The 27,079-nt window shown below is 36.7% G+C and overlaps 1 protein-coding gene across 5 annotated transcripts in view; it reads left to right on the top strand.

Moving 5' to 3' along the window:
- LOC110465918 (DNA damage-regulated autophagy modulator protein 1-like) overlaps positions 1-27,079 on the top strand; it is a 174,195-nt gene that overhangs the window by 106,317 nt on the left and 40,799 nt on the right. For all 5 annotated transcript variants that reach the window (XM_021522099.1, XM_021522125.1, XM_021522091.1 and 2 more), the window contains 2 exons: positions 17,921-17,974; positions 24,498-24,565. In XM_021522099.1, the coding sequence (XP_021377774.1) occupies positions 17,921-17,974; positions 24,498-24,565 (122 nt within the window). The remainder of the gene's footprint in view (positions 1-17,920; positions 17,975-24,497; positions 24,566-27,079) is intronic.

Below are 27,079 nucleotides of genomic sequence, written 5' to 3'. Positions count from 1 at the left end.
ACTGTGTGAGGTTCTGTACATTAACTTTACTGTGCTGTGAAGGGTTGTACTGTGTGAGGTTCTGTACATTAACTTTACTGTGCTGTGAAGGGTTGTACTGTGTGAGGTTCTGTACATTAACTTTACTGTGCTGTGAAGGGTTGTACTGTGTGAGGTTCTGTACATTAACTTTACTGTGCTGTGAAGGGTTGTACTGTGTGAGGTTCTGTACATTAACTTTACTGTGCTGTGAAGGGTTGTACTGTGTGAGGTTCTGTACATTAACTTTACTGTGCTGTGAAGGGTTGTACTGTGTGAGGTTCTGTACATTAACTTTACTGTGCTGTGAAGGGTTGTACTGTGTGAGGTTCTGTACATTAACTTTACTGTGCTGTGAAGGGTTGTACTGTGTGAGGTTCTGTACATTAACTTTACTGTGCTGTGAAGGGTTGTACTGTGTGAGGTTCTGTACATTAACTTTACTGTGCTGTGAAGGGTTGTACTGTGTGAGGTTCTGTACATTAACTTTACTGTGCTGTGAAGGGTTGTACTGTGTGAGGTTCTGTACATTAACTTTACTGTGCTGTGAAGGGTTGTACTGTGTGAGGTTCTGTACATTAACTTTACTGTGCTGTGAAGGGTTGTACTGTGTGAGGTTCTGTACATTAACTTTACTGTGCTGTGAAGGGTTGTACTGTGTGAGGTTCTGTACATTAACTTTACTGTGCTGTGAAGGGTTGTACTGTGTGAGGTTCTGTACATTAACTTTACTGTGCTGTGAAGGGTTGTACTGTGTGAGGTTCTGTACATTAACTTTACTGTGCTGTGAAGGGTTGTACTGTGTGAGGTTCTGTACATTAACTTTACTGTGCTGTGAAGGGTTGTACTGTGTGAGGTTCTGTACATTAACTTTACTGTGCTGTGAAGGGTTGTACTGTGTGAGGTTCTGTACATTAACTTTACTGTGCTGTGAAGGGTTGTACTGTGTGAGGTTCTGTACATTGACTTTACTATGCTGTGAAGGGTTGCACTGTGTGAGGTTCTGTACAGTAACTTTACTATGCTGTGAAGGGTTGCACTGTGTGAGGTTCTGTACATTAACTTTACTATGCTGTGAAGGGTTGTACTGTGTGAGGTTCTGTACATTACCTTTACTATGCTGTGAAGGGTTGTACTGTGTGAGGTTCTCTACATTACCTTTACTATGCTGTGAAGGGTTGTACTGTGAAAGGTTCTGTACATTATATTAACTATGCTGTGAAGGGTTGTACTGTGTGAGGTTCTGTACATTAACTTTACTATGCTGTGAAGGGTTGTACTGTGTGAGGTTCTGTACATTATCTTTACTGTGCTGTGAAGGGTTGTGTACATTAACTTTACTATGCTGTGAAGGGTTGCACTGTGTGAGGTTCTGTACAGTAACTTTACTATGCTGTGAAGGGTTGCACTGTGTGAGGTTCTGTACATTACCTTTACTATGCTGTGATGGGTTGTACTGTGTGAGGTTCTGTACATTAACATTACTATGCTGTGAAGGGTTGTACTATGTGAGGTTCTGTACATTACCTTTACTATGCTGTGTAGGGTTGTACTGTGTGAGGTTTTGTACATTATCTTTACTGTGCTGTGAAGGGTTGTACTGTGTGAGGTTCTGTACATTAACTTTACTGTGCTGTGAAGGGTTGTACTGTGTGAGGTTCTGTACGTTACCTTTACTGTGCTGTGAAGGGTTGTTATGTGTGAGGTTCTTTACATTAACTTTACTGTTCTGTGAAGGATTGTACTGTGTGAGGTTCTGTACATTACCTTTACTGTGCTGTGAAGGGTTGTACTGTGTGAGGTTCTGTACATTACCTTTACTATGCTGTGAAGGGTTGTACTGTGAGAGGTTCTGTACATTACCTTTACTATGCTGTGAAGGGTTGTAATGTGTGAGGATCTGTACATTAACTTTACTATGCTGTGAAGGGTTGTACTGTGTGAGGTTCTGTACATTACCTTTACTATCCTGTGAAGGGTTGTAATGTGTGAGGACCTGTACATTAACTTTACTATGCAGTGAAGGGTTGTACTGTGTGAGGTTCTGTACATTAACTTTACTATGCAGTGAAGGGTTGTACTATGTGAGGTTCTGTTCACTAACCTAAGGATTATGTTTATTACAGTTGGAACTCGTTGTGGATAATTAAAGTTTTCAAGGATTCTATTGTTAAATGTCCAACTCATTTACATAAAGCTACGCCATCGATCAATTTGTCCTGCAAGCTGTAATGGCGTTTAAGTAACGTTGATTAGAAAAGAGCATATATCCTTCGTTCAGATGCGAAAATACTGCACACGAAATTAGAACTAGTTGTTAAAAAAAGAAGCGGTTCCAACAAAATTCATAAAAAAAGTTTTTAGGGAGTACGTGTAGTTAGTGAGGTCTGGAAACCTTGAAAAATATAGAATAAAAAAATAGAGGATTGAGATTTGCAAAGATGTGGTTCAAGTTATCTTACATGTACGTGTGAATGTGAACAGGACATCCAGTTACAAGAGATATTGTTTATGTGAACAGGACATCCAGTTACAAGAGATATTGTTTCATGATTATCGAACACCTACTGCCTGGTTGTTTACCTTTACTATAGAAGCGGTGGTAAACATTGAATCGTTTTCTATAAAATGTATTGTTATTATTTATTTATTGTTATTTAAGTTAGATTAAATGTATGAAAATGTTTACATCGTCCCCATATTGCACAGTCCGTTTGGTTTTAGCTTAGCGAATATTGCTGTTAGGTCGAATTATATGGCCTTTGTAACAAATAAAGTGATATGTGTTACGCCTATTAAAACGTTAGAGACATTACCTTGGGAGAGTTTCGGGCACTTGAGGAATAGCTTACCATCTGCTATTAAAAAACCAAGGACTCTGGCCAAATTCTAGATGCTTATAACGACTCATCTCTTCACATCTGCATTTTAAGTGTCATATAAAACCACCCAAATTGAAATGATTTTCTTCTTACTCAATGTATAATGGTGATTTGTATGCCTTTTTTGTTTATCAATTATAACTAATACTATTATTCATATCTTGTTAATCGCTTTAGAGTAATGTTACAAATTATATAGGCGCTTTATGAAGGTTGTATATTAGTATTATAGGATAGCATCACAAGGGAATATAACTCAATTGACACGAAAGAGTAACATGATCCAGGCTCGTTATTTCTAACTTATCTTACAGGTGAAAATAGAGAAAGGAGAGACAAGTAACGATGACAACCCTAGTATTGATATGCTTAAAATATAAATTCAACATTTAAATATTTAATCTACGAGCGTTACAGGAACCATGTTCGTTTTACCAGAGAATGGCTATAATTTGTCGTTGGTCTAGGTTTGACCGACCGACAGATCTATGACAAAAGATCAATCAAAGATAGCCGATGGAATGCAGGCACTGACTATATAAAGAGTGAGATGTGAAATGAACTACGCACGTGGTTGATACTATAGTGATGTCAGCCTCTCACGTCACCAACATCGGTGGTTATTTGTAGTTGTAGGTACATTTCTGTGTATCTAATTTAGCAGTATCTTATGTTTCAATGCACTTGTAACCGTAATTATTTTTCATTAACTGGTGAATTTAAATCGATATGCTCTCCGATGTCCTGGCTGACAGCAGGCACATATCGATAACGTGATTCCAGGACGGCGCGACAGTTTCCGTTTCCGGTGTCTGGTTGACATCACGGACGATAGAGACTGATGGGCTTTCAATATCGATTAGCAGGTAATTAAATGGATGCCCCTATGCGGCCAAATTTGCAATCGTGCAAGTTATTAACATTTCTTAAAAGAGTTTAAATGTATGCACTGTGTCTGTTGATGACGAATCGGAATAACGCTAAGATGTCGAAATTTAGAAATAATTTGTCACTTTCATCACAAAACATCCCTCCGCGTAATTAGAATTGGATTTTGACAGCGACTCGAAGTGAATTTCTGCTTCATTTAGACTCTTCAGTGTGACACCTTCCAATTCGGCCGACCATTCCAGATGAGGAATGTTACTCAACCGGTCCGCGCTGTTATAATTATACATTTATTTAAATGACGTGACATGTTCGTGAATTCGGGATTGATTAAAGTAAAAGTGCATCGAAAGCTTTAATTCCTTCCCATTAACAAACGCGAGAGAAAAAAGTTTATTGTAGTTATGAATATTCAGTTAATTGCATTTGAAGCATCTAACACAGTTATTCAAAATATTATTACTCTATGAATTGGAAATTTTGTACTTTTTCCTATTTTGTTTTTATTTTCAAACATTTTGAAGCTATTTGTCAGCGGTTTAGTCTTGTTTAATGTCTTAAAACATACATGTATATCAATAGAGTACCATTGCTTTTTTTACAACAGAAATCACTATATGAATATGAATACATATGTCGTTAAAATTTACCTATTGTCCGACGTCATTTATAATTGGTGTGTGGTCGTGTTAGTGAACCCCACACACTACTATACATCTTCTGAAATCGGAATCGGAGTTGCCATAGAGCCCCTGACTGCTGTAAATAAACGTGTTCTATTTCTTAATTCATTTAAATGAGTTATTGTACATATCTTTCACTCCTCAGAGTGGCTAGACGTTACATATTTTGTCTTACCTCGGTCTAATTGATTTATAAAGTATGCCAGCTTTCTGATTACAGGGTACAGTATGTACTTGTATTAGGGATGTTTGAAACAGTCCGCGCTACAACTAATACTTTGTTTTTTTTTATAAATATATCTTCTGTCTTGTATACGACGAGTACACTCAGATTTTAAAAGTTAGCTTCCCATGCTAGTCTTTCACAAAGACAACCAGATTTCGACTCAGAGGTTAACAGTTTTTGGTCACTTGTCCGCCAAGTGGACTTTTTCCGAGTAGTCCGGTTTCCTCTCACATTCGGACCCATTGTTCGCTTCCATCTGGGCCAACAACAATGATTATTATAAGTTGAAATTTGTTTAATAAGTTTTGTCAAATACATGATTTCATAGTGATATATAGGGGACAGTACGTTGTTTTGAGTGGCTATACTGGCGATTAGCACATGAGTTTGGAATAACTCTCGACCGAAATTGGTTTGAACTCGAGACCGATAGGTCCAGAGTTTAAACCAAATTTCATGTTCTAATCGCCAGTATAGACACGGAAAACAACGTACTATTCCCATTATAACACACCTTGACATATATCACACGCTAAAATGTATTTGCTGTAAGTACGTAGTACGTAGTAAAGTACTCTATGACCTGTGCTGGCGACGTGTCATTCTGCAGCAGACTGACCAATCAGAAAGAAGCTTTAAAAAGTCGGTCATTAGACCCCGCCAATACAGGAGAGCGTTCGATCTGTATGTTGACGAGGCGGAATATTTGGATTGTTCGTGGATGTCCTGTCATCAAAGTTTTTCAGACACATTTGGATTAATATTGACCAAATTCTTACATTTCGATGTCAGTATGCATGCCAATCTGTGCGTATCGACAAAATCGGTGATTATTTGTTTGGATATGTGAAGAGTTTTGTACAAAATTCATACGACACATGTGAAATGTTTCATTTGATTTCGGATATTACTAGATTACTTTACACGGATGGAACGAACGCTTCAGTAATAAATGGAAGTAAGAACAAGGAATGTTTACTTTTTAATTTATACAACATATACATGTCATCGGTCCTTTACGTTCCGTTGCCTGCTAGCATTATCAGCGGGATTTCGCTAACAGACAAGTTTGACGCCATATTGTTTTGGTTAGAACGGGCGTGGTTTAAGTGCGATAGGTGGATTTAACACGATTGATCATGATTCTGTCACAGATTAGAACATGGTCCGTATCCAATCAAAACACGCGTTGACCTTGGCCTCGCCCTTGCCCTCCAGTGCTAATAGAAAATTGTTTTGTTTACGTCTGACAGTCTAACCTGATGTCAAGCTTCATTTGGAAACGTGTGAAAAAAAGTAATTTGTTAAGGTAGGAAGTTATGTAAAACTGAGACCAATATTCGTGTATCTGTTCAGGCACGTTCTCCAAGTGCTGAGGTCGATTGGAATTTCACGAATTCGTGTCATCATGAATATATGAACGCCATTATTACTCAAACGGTATGTATACACTTGTTTAGCGGAGTCAATTACACATTCACACCATTGCTGTTCTGTGGTGACGGTGCCCGTAGGTGATTGATTCACTGAACACTTTAAAACACTTTACTTCACAACTAGGACATACAGACAAATACAGAGATTCTCAATGTGAAATAGGTTTGATGTTCGAAATTGGTCTTTGTCGTCTCGTTGAGATGGCACTGAAAACATATAATTGCAGGAGTGTCTCAACAGTCATTCAATGAGCAAACAATATCCATGTCTAAAAGGCGACAAAAACAATTATCATGACCCGTGGTATGAAACGTATACTGTTATAATTTGGACCATACATCAAAATCAAATCTTAAAAACTACCCTTGTAAGGACACCAGAAAAAAATAGGTCTGTTGTTTACCATCAGTATAATAATAGTATATTAGGCGACCAATGTGTCCTTCCTGATATATTTATATGTTATCACACTATACTTTCAGGGTCTGTCGTGAGAACAATTTGTTCGAACGACAAACACTGAAAATAATGTATGATAAAGTATTTATCATCCACATACTACTACCTTCTATGTTACTCAACTAAACACCATGTTTTCCAAATGACATCTAAGCTCAATGGCCAACGATCGCATGTTACAAACGTAAACAAATAGACGTTTTGCGCGGAGGAATACAATGAACCTCAAAACTACGTAGACTTGTTTTTTCTATTAAAACAATCCTACTGTCATTGGCTTTTCAATATGCACATTCACACCTGACATGGTGTTGTTATTCTCACCATAAATTTTCCGTAACTTTGTGTAGATATGTTTATGACGGACTATTTTCTTACGCGGATCACTTTTGTTTGGACACTATTTCCGGTTTCGGACGTCCCCTGGCGCGAGCAGTCGTTGTTTTTTGAGAAATACGTTCCCAAGTGCTGGGGAATGGGAAAGTCCGTTCTCAAATTCTTCTCAACTTCTTCTCAACTTCTTCTCATACTGATATCAAATGATAATGAATTGATCATGCTACTGGTAGGTGGCATACAGTAGTAAATAGATGCTTAATGCTGCTGTTCTCCGTCGCCTTATTGAGAACACTGAAGATATCAATATCGATTGGAAATCTATTGCAATTTTTAAGGACGTTAATCTCAGGTACTGACCGTAGGTGGGTAGACTTTCTCCGATTACGCCGGCTTTCCTCCACCACCAAAACCTGGTACGTCCTTAAATGACCATAGCTGTTAATAGGACGTTAAACACAAAAGTCCGTCTCCAATATGGTATGAGGCGTTCGATATAGACATTAACACCTCAACAGTATGTGAGGTTGGAATCGTCATTTTCAAAGTAACACCATCATGAATCGGTTGCATATTTGAAATTTTAATCACAGTTCCTTCAAAGAATAATTTTAATGCAATGTGAAAAAAACGTTCAACGGGCGAATATAATTTTACTGTGGACTCAAAGTCGAATCGAACAGGGTTGTTTAATACATAAACACCACAAAACAGACACAATCAGGTTCTTCATGAAATCGTTTACTGCGCCACATGTACACGTGATATCCGGGAAAGTCTTATAGTAATGATAAAGGTCACTACTCACGATCTAGAATATAGCACACAGGTCTTACGTCATGGTGAACACTGAAATCACATACCTGTAAATCATGTTCTCATAACCACTTAAAAAATCCTTTACATTAGATTGAAGCTCCTTATACCACATCAATTTACCCTTAGGGATATTACCTTTGAACAGTATGACGATCTTTACAAAGAGTCTTCTAGAGCTAAACGTTTTATATAGACATCCGCAGACAAATATACCAAAACAATTATAGAAACCGGTTGCATACTTGTTTCTTCTATTATGACTTTCTGTGTAGGCCACTATAGGACGTGTCGGTGGCCTGTCAATGTTACAGACTATCACTACAATGTAAACAAAGTTTGCTCGAAAAGCTATGGAGTACCTGATGGGAATAGTTTGATTTCTGCGTATACAAAGCTAATCTTCCACAGGGTCCTCTGTTAGCAAAATTGGTTAGTTAAAAGACAAAGTAGTATCACATCAAATAGATGTACATAAAATAATTGTTGGTCTACTAAAACAGCAATTCATATCACAGTTATTTCATAATTTAAACGGTCGTTCAATACAATTACAATAAAATTATCACAGAAGCACGATATATATTCCGTGCTTAACCCATTATGATTTTCATTAAAAGACAAATTGTCTAATTTACATATATGCTAATGTAGCAAAAGCTAAAAATTGACAGAATACACGCTAATATAGCGAAAATAAAACAAATCAAAGCTGTATCTTAAAAGTATAATAGTAAAAATAAAAGACAATTAAACCGCGTTCTTAATGTTACCAATAATATTTTGTTTGAGTTTTGTCGAGGAGGATGAGAGTCTTACTTCAACCGGTAAATTATTCCAAATCTGGCTCCCTTGTACCAAAAAGTGTTTGGAATAAAATGTGGTACGGTGTTTGGGTACCTTGACAGAGTTTTGGGATGCTGATCTAGTATATCTGTTGTTAGACAAATTAAATTGATTAGAAAGATATCCTGGAACTAGATTATTTATACATTTGTACACCATAACACCTCTTTTGAATTTCAAATATTTGCCAATTGGTAACCACCCTAATGAAGAAAACATTTCTACTGATGGTGTATCAAATGGAGCATCCAACAGTAATCTTGCAGCTTGTTTCTGTGCTTTTGACAGTTTTTGTAGAAGATTTAAAGAGCATCCGCTCCATACTGTGCCTTGTTTCCCAGTCGTGACATTTCCAGAATAATGTTTGAGTGGCCCAATCATCATTTGACACGTACGATATGGACTATTTGTGACCTTTATTTTGTGCGAGGTTAGATATAACAACTGTTTATTATCCATTTTTTGATAATTGATTTGGTGGTTACGCTCATCGTCGTCACAGTTCATGATTTACTGACGTCATCAAGTATGCAATATCAACCATGGACGCATTAAACTACGCCATAACGATCAATATATGCAATTATAGGAGTCCACACACCCTGACATTGAGTAACTATCAATCATATCGATACGAGTGGTGAAAGGGGAGATAATTAGAGGAAGTGTTGATGTCGACCTCGACAGGAGACGTAATTAGTTCTCGTACACTTACTATGTGTTACGTCAGGTGTAGGCAACGACACGGAACCTGGTGACTTTGACGAACGCATTTAAAGAGACTGAAGCTCCAAGGGCTGAATTATTAGATTTTAACATTCTGACGAGGAAAATATTCGACCTTTCTGACACTGTGGGTATGCAAGTGTTATAAGACTTTGACTTGATTGACTGGTATAAATGTAACGGTTCAGCATTAGTTACCACAATCCTTTCAGATGTGATCTTTTGACAAAGAAACCGCTATGTATAAATTTAGCAAAGAACTTCTAACGACAAACGAATTCGTCACAAAGAAGTATTTTCAATTTGTCGAATTCATAACATGTATTTGTAATTGTTTAGTTCCCGATGCTTGCCGAAACATTGAAGGCCATATTTATCTTTTTGAAATTAACCAGTTATTTTCTTTAAGGGTTTTACGCACGTCATTTCAGTTTGAAATGTGACTTCATAAACATTTTAATCATTGGAAACTATCTACCACTCTAACAGAGTCGGCAATGATTTCTGAAGGTTTTATACTACTCAACGTTTCAAATATATCAGTGATCTATAATATTTTATTCTCCTTCCAAGCATGTTTTTAATATAAGGTTACGATATCTAGAAAATTGACTACATTCATTTTTCATTGCAATAACAGTGTCAATGGTAAATGAGACATTTTCCCCCGATACATGACTTCTGTTTCCAAATTTCGTCCTACATCCACACCCAATTCTTAATTATATGAAAGTTCTATTCGCACAGTCTGATATACCATCTTTGAAGACGGGCCAAACAAAGCTCATGATATCATATATCATCTTGTCCGCTTATTTTAGAAAATATACTTCCAAGCGTTGTTCATCTGCAAAGACACATTCTGACAGTGATGGAAGTCACACGAAGAATAGCAGAATATAAGGAAAATGAAGATTCTATGGATGGATAACGTTTTGTAACATGTTTCTTTGCAAGACAATGTTAAGAGATATGGAAATATACCCAGCTGTGTCGGTCTGGTTTGACTTTGCTTGGAAGCAGTACGAGTTCTGTCTAGTTCGATTGAGAAACAGAGTGACTTTGACCTTCCCGAACCCATATATATGTACATCACAGCTTTTTCATTTGTCAACGGCATTATCACGCCGGGAACTACGACAGCTGAGAGGCGGTCGTGCTGCCTCCAAAGGTCTCCCAGTATGTAACTGTTTAAACAAATGCCACATGGAATATCTCTACTTTTCGCAATTCTTATTCGGTGTATCTCAGTGTCTCTTAAGAGATCACCATGCAGGTGGGGGATCGAGAAAAGAATAACCTGCTGTTACCCACAGCATGTATCAGATGTAACAGATGGGAGGAACACAGTTTTAACTGAACCTGCAAAGTACGTAATTGGTCCAACAATTTATTGCACGAAAAAAGGTGTGAGACGATTACGTGTTTTTCAATAAACAAGGATAATTTTTCCACGGGATAAGGTCTAGGTTTCTGATATAATTTAGATTTTTATTGTCAAGTTATCCGAGAAAAAGGAAGTAATTGGCTATTTCTGTTCTAAAAACACCACAGTCTGGAATAGATTGGCTCCCCACTCCAACTGGAGGCTTGAAGTACTGAGGCAGTCACAATGGACAACATTAGCTGTCAGAGCCGAGTACTCTACATAGACGGGTCACGGATTGTTTCAACCATCGAGATAGTTAAATGCACTGTATTTATCTTCTAGGTTAAAGGTCAAATGAGTTCACAGAAAACATTGGCTAACTAAGGGAGACAAAATACATTTCTAATAAGCCGTATTGCTGTCTTCTTTGTTTGATAGGGCAAATTGTGTTCCGGTATTTATGGCTTTCAAACATTAGCTGTCACAGCCAGTAAAGTAAACATATCATACTATAACCTATTAAGCTATCCCTAAAGTTCCGATACCGAAGGTGGTCTATTTATAGACATATATACATTTACTTGGTTTTTGCCACTTGGTTCAGAAATGTCGTCGATATCCTGCTGCTGTAAAGGATCCTCCGCCGAGAAGACATTTATATTATATACCGCAATGGGTATGCTATATTGTCTGTTAACTTGGACCCATTACTATACTTTCTCTCTTACTTTTCTACCCATGGTTTACAGTCGAGCTATCACAGGGAGAGAAACACGAACATATCGCAGCCTCCCAAAACACACACGCATACACAACACGCATGCATCTTACACACAGGGGAGGCCTTCCTTAAATGACCAAAGCTGTTGATAGCTGTTAATACTAAACCAAACCAAACGTTCACCATATGTAGACATTTCTAACACTGTCCTATCATATGGGCTGTATTGATATTTAAGATTCGAATGGCATTAAATTCTGTATGGTTTGTTATTCATTAATAGCCTACTTCTGTTGTAAGCTTTCTCGCCTTCAGTTCACTTATGACTTCCGCTCCATCAGGCATGTTCGCCTGCCTACCATAGCTCAAACAACCCACACAATCTTCGCCGCCTCCTTCGATACTGCCTATGGCAAAGTACAGCTTGTGTTGCTTTTCACGAATGTATTGCACTTAAAATGCAAATATTTTTATTGCTATTCAATTACCTCGTATACGTAGTCGAAAGAACCGTCTGATGTTAGAATATGTCGATACATCTCGTCTAAGGGCGCTAAGGTATATGTTCGGTAACGGTATATTCAATATAAGCCGTCCCGGGAAACCAAATAATGGTTTTATAGCATGTTGTTGTACTAAACGTGAACTGAACCACTCGGTGCTGTGTATGTTACCACTCGGTGCTATGTTACCACTCGGTGCTATGTTACCACTCGATGCTGTATAGACAAGCAAAGCTTCCACCGATATTTGAATGGCAACCTCTTTTCTTTCTTGCTACAGTGAGAAAAGCCCAGAATATAATACTTTAAACACCCTTTTCCATATAATTCATGTACTTCGCTATATTTAGAAATCGAACTCAACCAGTTGCAATACTGTGTTTCTTTATCTTTTCTGTCTCCCATTGCACCGTCCTCATTTGACCTTGGCTGGTGCGAGGACATTAACTTCATACAAACAAACAGCTTAAGAATACTCACTCTTATGCAAAAAGATCCATGACAAAAACATATAATCTTTTTTGCTTCAATCTGATAGGCAAATATCTAAAACAAATGAACAAAATACCTTCTTTTTTTCAAACTAGACTTGAGGACGTGTTTTATAAGACAGACATTCACGATCAATATGCTACGGATATCTTATGTATAGTCATCCATCACATAACCCGGTACAGAGGTAGTCGATCCGACCCAGACATCCCGTGTGGAAGGCTTTCGCAGGATGTACCATCAACTTCACAATTGTTTATTAAATAATTCAGCCATGGATAAAGACTTTGTTTGTTTTGAACACAAATAGGAATTTAAAACTTATTTTGCGAGCTTTCAAAAACGTCTGTTTCCTTTGTCAAGCAAATAGTGCTAATGGCCGGTGTCCTAATTCCGAATCGCTGAAAACAACTCACTTAGCCTCAGTTGGCCGAATCGGGTAAGGGCAGCTGACTTTACTCGATTCGGTTTACTGAGGCTTTATTATTCATACCAAACTTATGAATCTTATTCCGAAAATGTATTCATTTAATACGTCTTTTCTTGTGCAATATATAGAGGATCTGACACTAGTGTTCATGCTATATTGAATTTATTGAACGAGTTTATTAATTTCATATGAAATTATTTAAGGAGTATGATAAATTCAATATTACATGAACACGAGTGTCTGATTTTATTTATTATATAATTCGAGAAACACTATTTTTCTTAACACGTCTCCTCTATATACGTTGTACCGATGGCTGACGAAAGGACGCATTACATGCATTTTGTTTGGAGCTCACTGCGCCACAAAAAAAAAGTGTCAGAAACTTCTTCCCGAGAACCTTTTAACTGAACAAACAATTATTTAGGTTTTCACCATGAACCAATGTTTTAATAATTATCATAACAGCATCAATAATCATTTTTATAAGAAAATCATTCAACGAATTGGCGTTTACGAAAATAGCAGTGACGTCACACATTTGGCACAACGGCGCGTGCACTGTCAAGGTAAAGGTCATCACAATACACATCGAAGTCTGCACTTTTTAAAAGTTTACAGGGACTGGAGTGATTATCTCTCTCTATAACACAAGAGCAGTTGTAGTGCGTAAGAATATGACCTGTTTGCCACGGTGACAAGACTCATTTGCACATTTATTGTACGTGTGCTATATCGTTTTTATTGGACGGCAACATTGCACGAAAATAGCCCGTATTTTATAATAAGTTAAGCTATTGACAGGAATGGCCTTATATACGGTTCATAATACTATGAATAAAATGATCACCTGCACCCATCGCAACACTTTGAACGTCTATGTTTTCTCTCTCTTTTTTTTACTGGCGGTGTCCCCATAGGTTTGTTAAAAGCTTGTTAAGAATAATGTAATCAGTTGGAGCGTCATGCCACAAGGTCCAGGCTATGTAATCTAAAAAGCATCTACAGAATGACAAAGTGTGAAATTTAGCTTAATTCGAACTAACCATCGATAAAATGAACCTTGGCAAGCTGCATGCATAGACCAAGGAAAGGTTTACATGACGTCTGTATCGTACACAGAACTCGCCAAATATATCTACGTCACATTCAAGTAATGTTATGTCCCAAAAAAACAGAGTAAAGTATCTTGCTCAAAGATACAACGCAGTGCCGTTCCGTGACTCGAACATGCAACCTTTCTGCCACGAGCCCGGCGTCCTACCACTAGACTACCGTGCCTCCTATACATCTACCTTCATATTGCACAAGTAGATGATATATTTGCCAATGAAATAATGATGCAACCATGACATTTGCCATTAGCCTTCATCCTAAATCTTTGGAAACATTGCGCTTTAAGGTCGTTAACAGTCGATATATAACACACAGGTCGTGATATTCGGAATAAGCCTTTAAGGTGGACTTTGAATGGCGCCATAATAAGTTTATATCATCACCGTCTTGATCATATGACCTTAGCTATTGCTATAGTGACCTTCATTATAGTGCGAAACGAAAAGTTTGGTATATAATCATCTTTATATGAAACATAACTGACGTGAAAACTGTTAGATTCAACATATTCAGAAAAATGTTTGCAGGCCACAATTATGCTTTTACAAAACTTTGAATGTAAAAAATAACGATTCAGATAATCATTCCAATACATTTTCATATATCTTTTAGAAACACAGTACAGGAAATTCTATAGATGTGTTTAATGTTTAATAAACACTTTTAAGCGAATACTATTTCTTCAAAGTGCATGGCTTTCACTTAATTAATCGTTGTCGCGCAACATTGATAATTATGTAGTTATTAAGATCGCACTTCCGGTGGGCATGAGGTGATTTTCGTTTTTATATCAATATAAAAGGGGAGACAACCATCAATGTTATTAAAAGTATTGTTGTTAATACAAGTTGCTTTGTTAAAACGATATAATATGTACCCTTGCAATTTTAGAAAACAGGAGCATTACATGTTTTGGTACAGCTTTAACCTAGGTCTAGGTATTTGACATCAATTGATGGCAGTAGAAACAAATAACTATATTAAGAACACATCGTCAGCAGCGTCATATCAAAGGGAGCTAAGGCATCTATGGACATTGTACACATCCCATGGTCATATATTTACCAGACGAACATGTACGATGGATTATCCAAATTGAAATAAGGCGATACCATGCAAAACAAAAGAATTATCTTTTCCTTAAGGCGATTGAAAAGGTACAAAGAGAGGCACATGTCTATGTTTTGTTCCTGTATACGCCTGTGTACTCAATGACATGTTTTGTTCCTGTATACGCCTGTGTACCCAATGATATGTTTTGTTCCTGTATACGCCTGTGTACCCAATCGTATGTTTTGTTCCTGTATACGCCTGTGTACCCAATGATATGTGTTGTTCCTGTATACGCCTGTGTACCCAATGATATGTGTTGTTCCTGTATGCGTCTGTGTACCCAATGGTATGTTTTGTTCATGTATACGCCTGTGTACCCAATGATATGTTTTGTTCATGTATACGCCTGTGTACCCAATGGTATGTTTTGTTCATGTATACGTCTGTGTACCCAATGTTATGTTTTGTTCCTGTATACGCCTGTGTACCCAATGTTATGTTTTGTTCATGTATACGCCTGTGTACCCAATGTTATGTTTTGTTCCTGTATGCGTCTGTGTACCCAATGATATGTTTTGTTCATGTATACGCCTGTGTACCCAATGGTATGGTTTGTTCATGTATACGCCTGAGTACCCAATGACATGTTTTGGTCCTGTATACGCCTGTGTATCCAATCGTATGTTTTGTTCCTGTATTCGCCTGTGTACCCAATGTTGTGTTTTGTTCCTGTATGCGTCTGTGTACCCAATGATATGTGTTGTTCCTGTATGCGTCTGTGTTCCCAATGATATGTTTTGTTCATTTATACGCCTGTGTACCCAATCGTATGTTTTGTTCCTGTATACGCCTATGTTCCCAATGGAACGGTGATGATTGTCTTTTTCTATTACAGTAAATCCTGCCACAAATACAACCAAGCAACTACGTTGTAGCAATCGACTAAGATAAATTACTAAAAGTTTTAAACAGCAGAATGACGATCCTTCTTAGCATTCGGTTAATTCCAAACCTTCAAATGGTTAGAAAGCCAACATTTATCACTTACGCTTGACGTTTTATTCATGACTTCACAACGCTCATATTGCAAGCCATATCAAATTCGGTTCCGATGACGTCACAGTAGCTCTATTTAAACTATAAATAGAATCGTCGTTTAAATAATGGTGTTGGAGCTTTCCGGCCGGGACAGAGAAGATTCATTGATATGTATTGGATGTGGAAATTGGTTTACCATCTAAGGCATAAAAACATAAATACTTCAATGAGCGTGCGCACGTGCGTGATGTTCGTTTCTATTTGTATGTTGGTTTTCGTTGGAGATCAACTAACTTCATTATGTAAATAGTTTTTACAAACTAGTGCAACAAGCATATGAAAACGAGACCATACATTTCAGGGCTTGGTAAATACACATAGCTGTAAATAAGTTGATTCAAAGTTTATAATGATAAAACATTGTGAGTGTAAAATAACTACAATCTCATTTTGTCGATGCTTAATCAATACTAGGTCAAGGACAAGAACAGTAGTTTAGAAGTTAACAGCTTTTATTGGGCATTCAAATGAAATTTCAAATGGAAATTGATTTCATAAAAGCGTACCTTTGGCCAAATTAAATAAAAAAGATTCAATACTGTATTTCAACATTAATTACATCAAAAGAAAACATTTTAAAAGACAACTTCGTTATTATTTACTTTTCATATTTTGATTCTTTAACTCAATAAAATACAAACAAATATATTCATTAGTGGTATTTAGCATCAATATTGTGACGTCATAATTGTAACTTATATGAATATCAACTAATTTGTGAAGGTGTCCAGGCTCTGTGCATGGTTAAAAGTTCATTATACAAGAACAATCAACAACACAGTAATGGACAAAATATTATCACAGCTCAATTGACATCAATAACAATTCAGTTAAAATATCATACTTTTATAAATAATTACGATTCTTGTACGAATCATGTTTATATAACCACATATTCACCTCAATAAAAGTCTATAACTGATAAATAAGGAAACCGTAACATTTCCTCTGAACAGGCTTTTTTCTTTGATACATCTGTCGCTAACTAATAGCCAGAAAAGAGAGAACCGGACGACGCTATACAATGGTTCTTTAGCAGGTCAATACTGTTCATTATCAGAAATATGGTCGTTAATGAAGAATGTTAATTGTTGGTATTTGTTTTCATTACCCTAACTAGAGCAATACCGCGATATTATTTATCATTTCCGATATTTCAAACATACACACTACTTTGTAATATCTTTTCATCTGTTTATATCCGCTATTAATGGGTACACCGGCTTTGTAAATCTATCAATTTTTCAAAAGATGATTAGAATGTTTTGTCCGTCATTAAGGTCAGGGCAATATTGTGATGTCGAGCATCAAAGTCCTGTAGCGTTTGAAGTGTCCGTGAGGATTGCTAGTTAGAGACGTTCACATTGCTATCGTTTTTACACGAGTGGTTTTGTACTTAAAATGGCAGATTGTATTAAAGTCCATCCTGTTCATATTTTTATTACTTTTGAAGTCATAACTAGATATATTTCAATTTATTTTGTTATCCGATGAAATCGTTACGTTACAACTTTGTTCCGTGAAACGGAACATTATTGCGCTTATTTACTGTTAACTGATCCAGTCGTATGCAATTAAAACATTTTGTTAGATTTGCAATCAGGTTTCTTTTATTACGCAATGTAATAAACACTTATTATGCTTTTTCAGAGTACCTCCTTACTTACTCAAAAATCTGTCTTTATTCCTTGCCCATTTCACCATCCCAAAGACAAATACACAACAGGTAGTGTCTGTGATATACTTGACCGATATATATACACTTGATTTAGCGCGTCATTTCATTATGATCAAAATGACATATTTTCTCTTATATTTCAGGTATGGAATGGCCGTAGCGCAAAACCACACGTACGCAGTATTTCCTTACATCAGGTATGTTGATTAAAACTAGTGTAGATATATCACCGAAAACGATTATATCGTGTGCTACATTAAGTATGCCGCCCTATTTAACTAGAACAAGCCTTTTTAAATCTCTTTACATTCCATGGATATACTACTATTAATAATAATAATAGTTCGATGCTCTTATATACCGCTTTGTCACAACCTAGTTCCTTGGTCGTCTCTAAACGGTTGACAAATCATTATTATAATCCCTATACAATCAAACCATATCCGAGAAGGCGACTCAGAGACCAGCATTTGCTCGCTGTACATTGCAATGCTCATGACTTAATATTTTTTCTGAACTGTTGCTGTTACTTTTCTTGATGTCTCTCTTACCAGACTTGAGTATTATGACATCAGTACTACACAAACAACAAATGTAAAATTGTAGATAGTCAAAAAGGATTTCGACACCCATTTTTTAGCTCACCTGGCACGAAGTGCCAAGTGAGCTTATGCCGTGGCGCGGCGTCCGTCGTCCGTCCGTCCGTCCTCGTCCGTCAACTTTTCCTTTAAACAACTTCTTCTGAAGAACTGACAGGCCTAGAGTCATGTTATTTAGCTGAAAGCTTCGTTGGTAGGAGCCCGACAAAGTTTGAGAACGAAAATGACCTTGACCTGTTTTTAAGGTCACAGAGGTCAAATATATCAAAAACTTCAAAAGACTTCTTCTGAAGAATTCAAAGGTATAGAATCTTCATATTTGGCTGATGGCTTCCTGGGATAGAGCCCAACAAAGTTTGAGAATGAAAATTACCTTGACCTTCTTTCAAGGTCACAGGAGTCAAATGTGTCAGACACTTCAAACGACTTCTTCTGAAGAACTGAAAGGTATATAATCTTTTTATTTGGCTGGTGGCTTCCTATGGATAGAGCCCAACAAAGTTTGAGAATGAAAACTAGTTTGACCTACTTTCAAGGTCACTTGGGTCATATATGTCAAAAGCTTAAAATGACTTCTTCTGAAGAACTGAAAGGTATAGAATCTTTATTTTTGATTGATGGCTTCCTTGGATAGAGCCCGACAAAGTTTAAGAATGAAAATGGCCTTGACCTTCTTTCAAGGTCACAGGAGTCAAATGTGTCAAACACTTCAAACGACTTCTTCTGAAGAACTGAAAGGTATAGAGTCTCTATATTTGGCTTGTAGCTTCCTAGGAAAGAGCCAAACAAAGTTTTCGAATGAAAACGACCTTGACCTACTTTCAAGGTCACAACGTTCAAATATGTCAAACAGTTCAAACAGCTTCTTTTGAAGAATTAAAAGGCATAAAATTATAATATTTGGCTGGTGACTTCCTGGGATAGAGCTCACCAAAGTTTGCAAATGAAAATGGTCTCAACTTACATTAGAGGTCACAGAGGTCAACAACATTTTAATGGATTTGTTCTTGAGAACTAAAAGGAACGGATTCATAAGATTTGCCTGGTAGCTTTTTGGAATAGAGCTAACCAATTTGAGAAGAAAAATGACATTGACCTACTTACAAGATCACAGGGAAAAATATGTCAAGCACCTTCTGAAGAAGAATAAAAAAGCATAGAATCTTATAATAATATGTTGCTGGTAGTTTCAACAGATGGAGCCAACAAAGTTTGCGAGGGAAATATTTTTAGTGCAATATGATATTTAATGAGAATATTTTGCCATGACTGCTTAAATATTCAGGTGAGCGATACAGGCCCTCTTGGGCCTCTTGTTCTATTTCTCAATCCGTATGCAGTTCGATAAGTTCTTCTTGTTTTTATTCACTAGAATACGCAGCATAAAATGATGAAGTTAATGTCAAAAAAGACAAATATTATGTCAGTATCATCAGCTTCGGGCGGTCATTATAGGGATATAAGATCACTATAATTGTGAAACTGATGGTAGATGATTGCTGTGACGTTGTGACGTGAGCTTGGGGTCCCAACGGTCAGCTGGTAATGTCTATAGTCACGCTACGAGGCCACCTAGAACTGACCTGATCACACACACGCTATACACAGAACCGGTGTAATTATTCGGTTCGGGAGACAGATGTAACAATTGGGTCATTTATAAATAGTCGTTCCTGATAAATTCATCCGACAAATACTTCTTTGAACACGCATCATTTAGGTGTTTGCACAGACGGCGGTGCCAATATATATGAATAATGTTTAACGTGACTGATGCGTGACCATTTTGTGTCGCCTGTGAAAAAGTGGAAGCGACATATAGGGGTCAAGTCGTCCGGGTCTTTGACCGCACAGAGGTCTCCTTGCGGTTACTCTTGAAGAAATGAAATGTTTTCGTGACACTTCCTACTAATGCATGAGAAGTATCAATTAATCGCACACACCTAGAATGCAGTATGGCCGCTAGTGGTCATCTTGAATTTTTTAGATTATTTTTGGAGGAATGCATTAATTTCCATGACACCTCCTAAACATTAAGTTTCCAAAGCAAGTGGTGGTTTGTATTTAGTGTATAGTTTTACAATTTGAATGTTATGTAGTGCGAGCTCGATAAACACGATCGCTAGCTATCAGAAGCTTGAGCGAGCTAGATAAACACGATCACTAGCTATCAGAAGCTTGAGCGAGCTAGATAAACACGGTCACTAGCTATCAGAAGTTTGAGCGAGCTAGATAAACACGATCACTAGCTATCAGAAGCTTGAGCGAGCTAAATAAACACGATCACTAGCTATCAGAAGCTTGAGTTTTTTTTCACACGCCTAGAAAGTCGTGATTTTTTCTTAAACGTGTTTCTGATACCGATAAGGAAAACAATGGCCAAACATTGTTATTTGATGCCAAAATTAAAAGTTAATTATGATTTGTAGCATATATCTCCAGACGAAAGCTTTTGAAATTTAAGAAATTATAAGGTGCTGATGACACTTGCTAGGTAAACTTACTACAAACTACTGATCGGCTATACATGTGCGTGTTTATTGAGGCTATTGCTATCTGATGGCTAGTTGTCTCTGGATGATATATTTTGATTGAAAAAGAATCGCGTTTCTATGAAATGTATCTACTTTAAGGTTGTACCAAAGTCCCTCTTTTGAGGTTGCTGCTAGGCAAAATTATCACATATTTAATCTAGAGTGATCTCATCTGCTTATTGTATTTTGAAGTAATTGTTATATTGCAATGAAACTTGCCAGGTGTATACAAGCAAGATAGTTACAAAATACAAACAAAGCCGTAAAAGTCGATTAAACTATGGCAAAAATGAAGAAAAATGATTGCCGGAGACCCTTGGGAAAGTGCAAGGAGATTATAGCGAGGTCTTCTGGAATGATTAGCCACTTCTTTTTCATCGATAACATTTAAATCTAGGTCAAATCCCAGAAAAGCTGCGTACTCAATATGAGAACTGGGAAATAGATCACGAATACTTTAACGAGGACACATCATCGAAGTGAACTTAAAGGTATTGACATGGTCTCTGACAACTATTTTGATAAAACGTCTACATCATCAGTCTTATACGAAAGCAAAAAGAAGTCAACTAAGAAGGACACAGTTTGTTCCCAAGGTAGTTTGCTCAAGCTGCGAACTGATAGAGCAGCAAATATATTGCGTTTTATACCTTCATCCTTGGTATATAAACCACAGCCAGCACGTCAGGTAAGCTAATGAAAGTGAAATATCCTCCTGGAATCTACCTTAGAATTATAAATGAACACTGACTAAAGTATTCAGTACAACCCCAAATACCAAAACATATTTACGCAAAACCAAAAACTTCTGCCAACATTTGGTACCCGAATTTTGAATTTCCTGCAAGAACTCAACATAAAATTGACGGACATAGCTGAATTTAACATATCTGATGTTCCTCCGTGGACCATTCAAACCCCTGATTTTAACTTTACATTACATGAGCGAGGGAAATCAAGTGTTATGCCCGAAGAACACAAATCCTCCTTTCGGGAATGCATTTCGAATTACCCTTCTCATACACAACTTTACACCGATGGCTCCAAAGAAGGTGAGAAAGTGGCAGCAGCCTGCTGTACTGCCAATACTTGCACTTCAGTCCGACTACCAGACGGCGCCTCCATCTTTTCTGCTGAAGCATGCGCCATTGGTTTGGCCCTCGACCATATCGATGAACACCGCATTAAAAAGGCAATTATTTGTTCAGACTCTCTATCTGTCCTACAGAGTTTACAGTTACGAGATCCTAAAAACACAATCGTACAAAACCTTGCTCTTCGAATATCTCGTATATTAAAAAAGTCTAAAATAACTTTACTATGGATTCCGAGCCATGTCGGAATAAAAGGCAACGAATTTGCTGACAGGGAAGCAAAAAATGCATTGAATCTCGAACAAACAAATATCAAACTACCATACACAGATTTTAAACCTACTATTCGTACAGCCATTCAAAATGAATGGCAGAAACGCTGGTCTCTGGAGACCAACAACAAACTTTTTAAGATACAACCGAAACTTAAAACATCTATTCCCAGTCGGAAAGATCGTAGCGAGGAAGTTGTCCTCGCTCGGCTCCGCACTGGGCACACATAGCCTACCCATTCGGCATTCGTACCTTTTAAAACGAGAAGATATACCTTCATACAACGCATGTGACACTCCATTTACAGTGGAGCATTTTTTAATAGAAAGTTCCGATTTTAAACACATTCGTGATAACTACTTCCGAGTCCCGGATATGAAAACACCTTTCAGTTCCGTGGATTCGAAGGCATTATTTAATTATTTGAAAGACATCGGTCTATTTTATAGACTCTGATGTCTTTTAACCCACCTTATCATTTTTGACGTTATATATATATCGCATATTTCATATCATCTATTCGTTATCTCTTTTATTATTTTAACCCCCTTTCATTATTTTTTATTATCTACACATACAATGCGAATACTTTTAAAATGAACCATTTTATCTGATTTTATCTTCGCTATTCACATGGTTGTTAATAAGTAAAACAAATAAATAAATCACCATGGCCCTAAATGACCACAGCCGTCGATTGGCCGTTAAACATAAACAAACAAACAAACAAACAAACAAAAAGTATTCAGTACAATGATGGGTCGAGGTTTAGCTTAATTATTCGGGCTTATGTCAAAAGAATATTTTAGATGAAATGAGTATAAATAAAGTATAAGTACAGGACATTAGAAGACGTTGTAACATATTAGATAAAGCAATGTAAATACTACAAGTATAGCAATGATTTGGTCTTATCAAAGCCGTAATAGCCGACTTCGAATAAGAATACGCGTACATGCATGATTGTCTTAGCTATGGTTGAACTCTACTGAGGAACAATAAGAAACCTATTATGTGTTCCCACATGAGCACTAATTTTGATCCCGGTGTGATATGATAGACAGGTTCACAGTAATAAGCTTTAGCAGGACATGGCTCTTGTTTCTGGTATCGACAACGAAAGCCTTTTAAAAACATGTTGCTAATCCTACACTGCATGTACAGTCTTCTGTTCTGTTACGTTTATTTGTAATCAATATCCTTGTCACAAGTGCCAGCGTCTCTCGTGGATATAAAATGAAAAACTTACACACACGAAACGACCCATTGATTTCTAGGAATATGTATGAGTTTTTAATGATTCCTGCACACGAAAATTACAAAAATGCGATAGGAGGAGAGGCCAACCATCATTTACAAAAACTGCTACACATGAATTTGTATTTGTTAAGGACCACGAAACGATCCGATAGATAACAATGACGACGCTATCGTGCTAACATGCTCATCTTTTACTGTTAGAAACCAACAACAAACTAAGGGAAACAAGGTTTAGTAACATTGTCTTATATGTGTTGCCGTCTACGTAACGATCAAGTACATGTTTTAAATAGTTGGTAAATTTTGAAATTCAGATAATTAAGGTGTTTTATGCACTCCCTTTGTATTTTAGCAGTAGTTTAGAAAGATTAGGAATTCCACCTCTTTTGTCCCTAGCTTCATCAATGAGGCATAAAAAGACAAACCTCTGTATATTGAAGTGTAATTCATTGTTTTAATGCTATTATACGTCTGTCTACCAAATGCAAAGATCAGTCATACATTGTTTATATGTTTCTTACGTTCATCTTAAAACAGGAGTAGTACGGAAATACGTTTTGTATTTTTTGTATAAGATGCGTATTTTATTCGACAATTTTGTTAACAAAGCCTGTTGAGGATTACACTACACTAACTGTTTAAAAAATAAAACATTGGAACTGTATTTGAATTCCACTGACAATGTAACAAGGTTTACACAAAATAATTGGAAGTATACAGTAAAACAGTAAACCAATCCAAACGGATAAGCAAAATAGTAAACAAATCCAAGTTGATTTAACATTGGCCATATAAAAACAATTTCATTTTGATATGACACTGAACATTTAGACATTAGCTAGGTAGGACTTAATCCTAGATTTTGTTCACGACCATGGGTTCTGTTGTCTTTTATTACTTTAACTGTTAAATTGACCTTTTGTATGACGTCCACTATACCAGGCACTTTGTGTGTTGCAGTAAGACGGGGACACAGGTGCCCGAGAGAGGGATCTTCACATTGTTTATATCCATTGGTGCCTTATCTAGTAAGTATAAGCAATGATTATCATACCGGATGTAATAATCCTCTAATAGTTTAGGTCAGAGCGTGCTGATAATTTCCCTTGGTCACGTTTAGGTTCGAGTGTAGTCAATGGAAAGGTGTATAACAACGCCTTGGTAACTGCGCAAACATTGCATGTACGATTGGTTTCAGCTGGCATTTTTTTCAGATTTACGAATCGAACTTTTCGAAGTGGTTGCAGCAGCCCAAGCCTTTTTCGATGATTTGTTGTTGAAGATTTAAATGTGAACTATTGTATTTTTTTTGACGAAGTAATTTCAGCATTTAGTATACACACAACACAGTTGTTTGTTATTGGCGTTCGGCATAATGATAGGTAATAGAAGACCCTATACAGGAATGTCAATTACCTCAGGCATTTTAGCGCCAACATGTAAGCGTCAAAGTCGCTAAAATCAAATCACTTGCAATATATATATATATATAGTACTGTATTGTACATGCATTAAGTAGGGCAGTGTCTTTGTTCTCCCCTCAGATATTGCTGTTACCCTTGACTTTGCCGAGTGTAACAGTAATACCCTCTAAGAGACTTTAGGCAGTCTTGTGTCGACAACACTTCCAGAAAGTAATATTCAGCTGTCATATGAACGAATGAAAACTGTTAATATGTTACAAGAAGAAATAACACGCACTGTCAGTATACAAAGTGTGGTTTAAAATTGTGTACTGTTAACAATATCACGTTCTTCCCCTTATTAGGATATTAACATCATCAACACACGATGAAGCGTTATAAACCGGTCTGTGTGTGTGATTCCCACAATATTGTCCAGGAACTGATTACAAAAAACAACAACTGATTTATTGATCAATTCAGTGAGTAACTGCACGATGTCACTCTATTTTAATATTGAATTATTATTGTATCGTGTGGCCATGCTATCGATGGAGAGGGAAGTAACTCATCAAAAAACAATAAATATTGGTAATTGAATTTGACAGAGTACATTCCAAACTTCCATACATCTGGTTTGTTGGAATGTCATAACTTCGGATGCAAGTCAACCTTTTATTGAATATCTTAGAAACGAAGTCAGACATACGATTTGATAGGGAATTCTGAAAATGAAACAATTCCGGAATAAATAAATTTCTAAGGAAATTGATATCAAATATTTTATTTTGTATTTTAAATTGTGAGATATGTATAATGACTTAATTTAAACATTGTTTTGTAATACAAAAAACAAATTGCTAGACGTTTATCATACAACCAATGCACACACAAATGGTATCGTCTGCATTTTTAGTTGCTTTGAACCATACATAAGTCTGCTTTGTTTTTTCACCTATGATAAAGCTAAGGTTGATGAATAGCTTTCCTAGTACCAAAACCAGCAGTAGTAATGCTTCAAAACTTACATGTAAGACCAATTACCAACAGATTTCACGAGATATGCGTGTTCAAAACAATGATTTGTTTTCACGTTTAGTTAAATAATAATAATCATAGAACGTTGATTTTATGAATGTTTTGTACGGACTTTTGTTTTGTGGAAACACGTTATTGCAGAAAATCGCGAAAACACCACAGATTCAAAATAGCGCTTTATGTAGTATATGGGCAAGACGCTGGCAAAGGTATAACTGGTGGGTATCTGTGGTGGCCGTCCGGGCGCTAATCGTCTATCACTTGACGCTAATCCCAGTATCAATCTCATTTGGTAAGTGGTTAGTGAGGTCGACCACGGCTGGACATCACCACTCCGGTAAATCATTCTACGCCACGGAAACTGTGCGGGAAATAGGACAGGCTGCATTAGCCAACGTGATATTTTAGTTACATGATCTATATTCAGACATTTCCAATTGATTTCTAATTTACCTTTTTTATCTATGGCCATGAACGCCAGGAAAGGGTGTAAACATGGCTAATTTAGGCCAAATTGATAGGACCAAAACATAACATGTGAGATATTGGATGAAATATAGAGAGGATCTGAGATGTGGCAGGATGTTTTTGTCGATTGTATGATGCAACGCATAAAAGTATATACACGGCTTCTCATATTCAGGTTGTTGAAACGATGTCCTGTTTTGAATTTCGGTGAATTATTTTTTTACATGTATCTTTGTTGAATAGAAACCATACAAAAGAGTTTTCCCAATATATCATTTAACAATTTTTGGAAGATCTCGACTCGCAAATTGTATACTTTCACCAGTTTCGTCATATATTTACAGTGCAGAGAATCAAACTATCTTCGAATTAGCCTCGCAATTGTGAAGAAGATTGTTCAAAATTTCTCAAAAAAAGTTTTATCATTTATTTTTATTGCATAATTCGCATATTTTTGTCATATCTACTTGTATAATGTAAATAGTGGTATATGACCTATCAGTTATGAAGTCGTAGTTGTCCAACTTTTAAGCTACAATTAAAACAATACATTTTATTCATAGTTTTAGTCTAGCGTCGTTGAAAACTTGACGGTCACAATTTTTTTTTTTTTTTTTTTTTTTTTTTTTTTTT

This window comes from Mizuhopecten yessoensis, unplaced genomic scaffold (genome assembly GCF_002113885.1).
Source record: "Mizuhopecten yessoensis strain PY_sf001 unplaced genomic scaffold, ASM211388v2 scaffold1595, whole genome shotgun sequence".
Taxonomy (NCBI): Eukaryota; Metazoa; Mollusca; class Bivalvia; order Pectinida; family Pectinidae; genus Mizuhopecten; species Mizuhopecten yessoensis.
The sequence above is the reverse complement of the archived record's forward strand: the minus strand, read 5'-3'. Positions and strand labels throughout refer to the sequence as shown.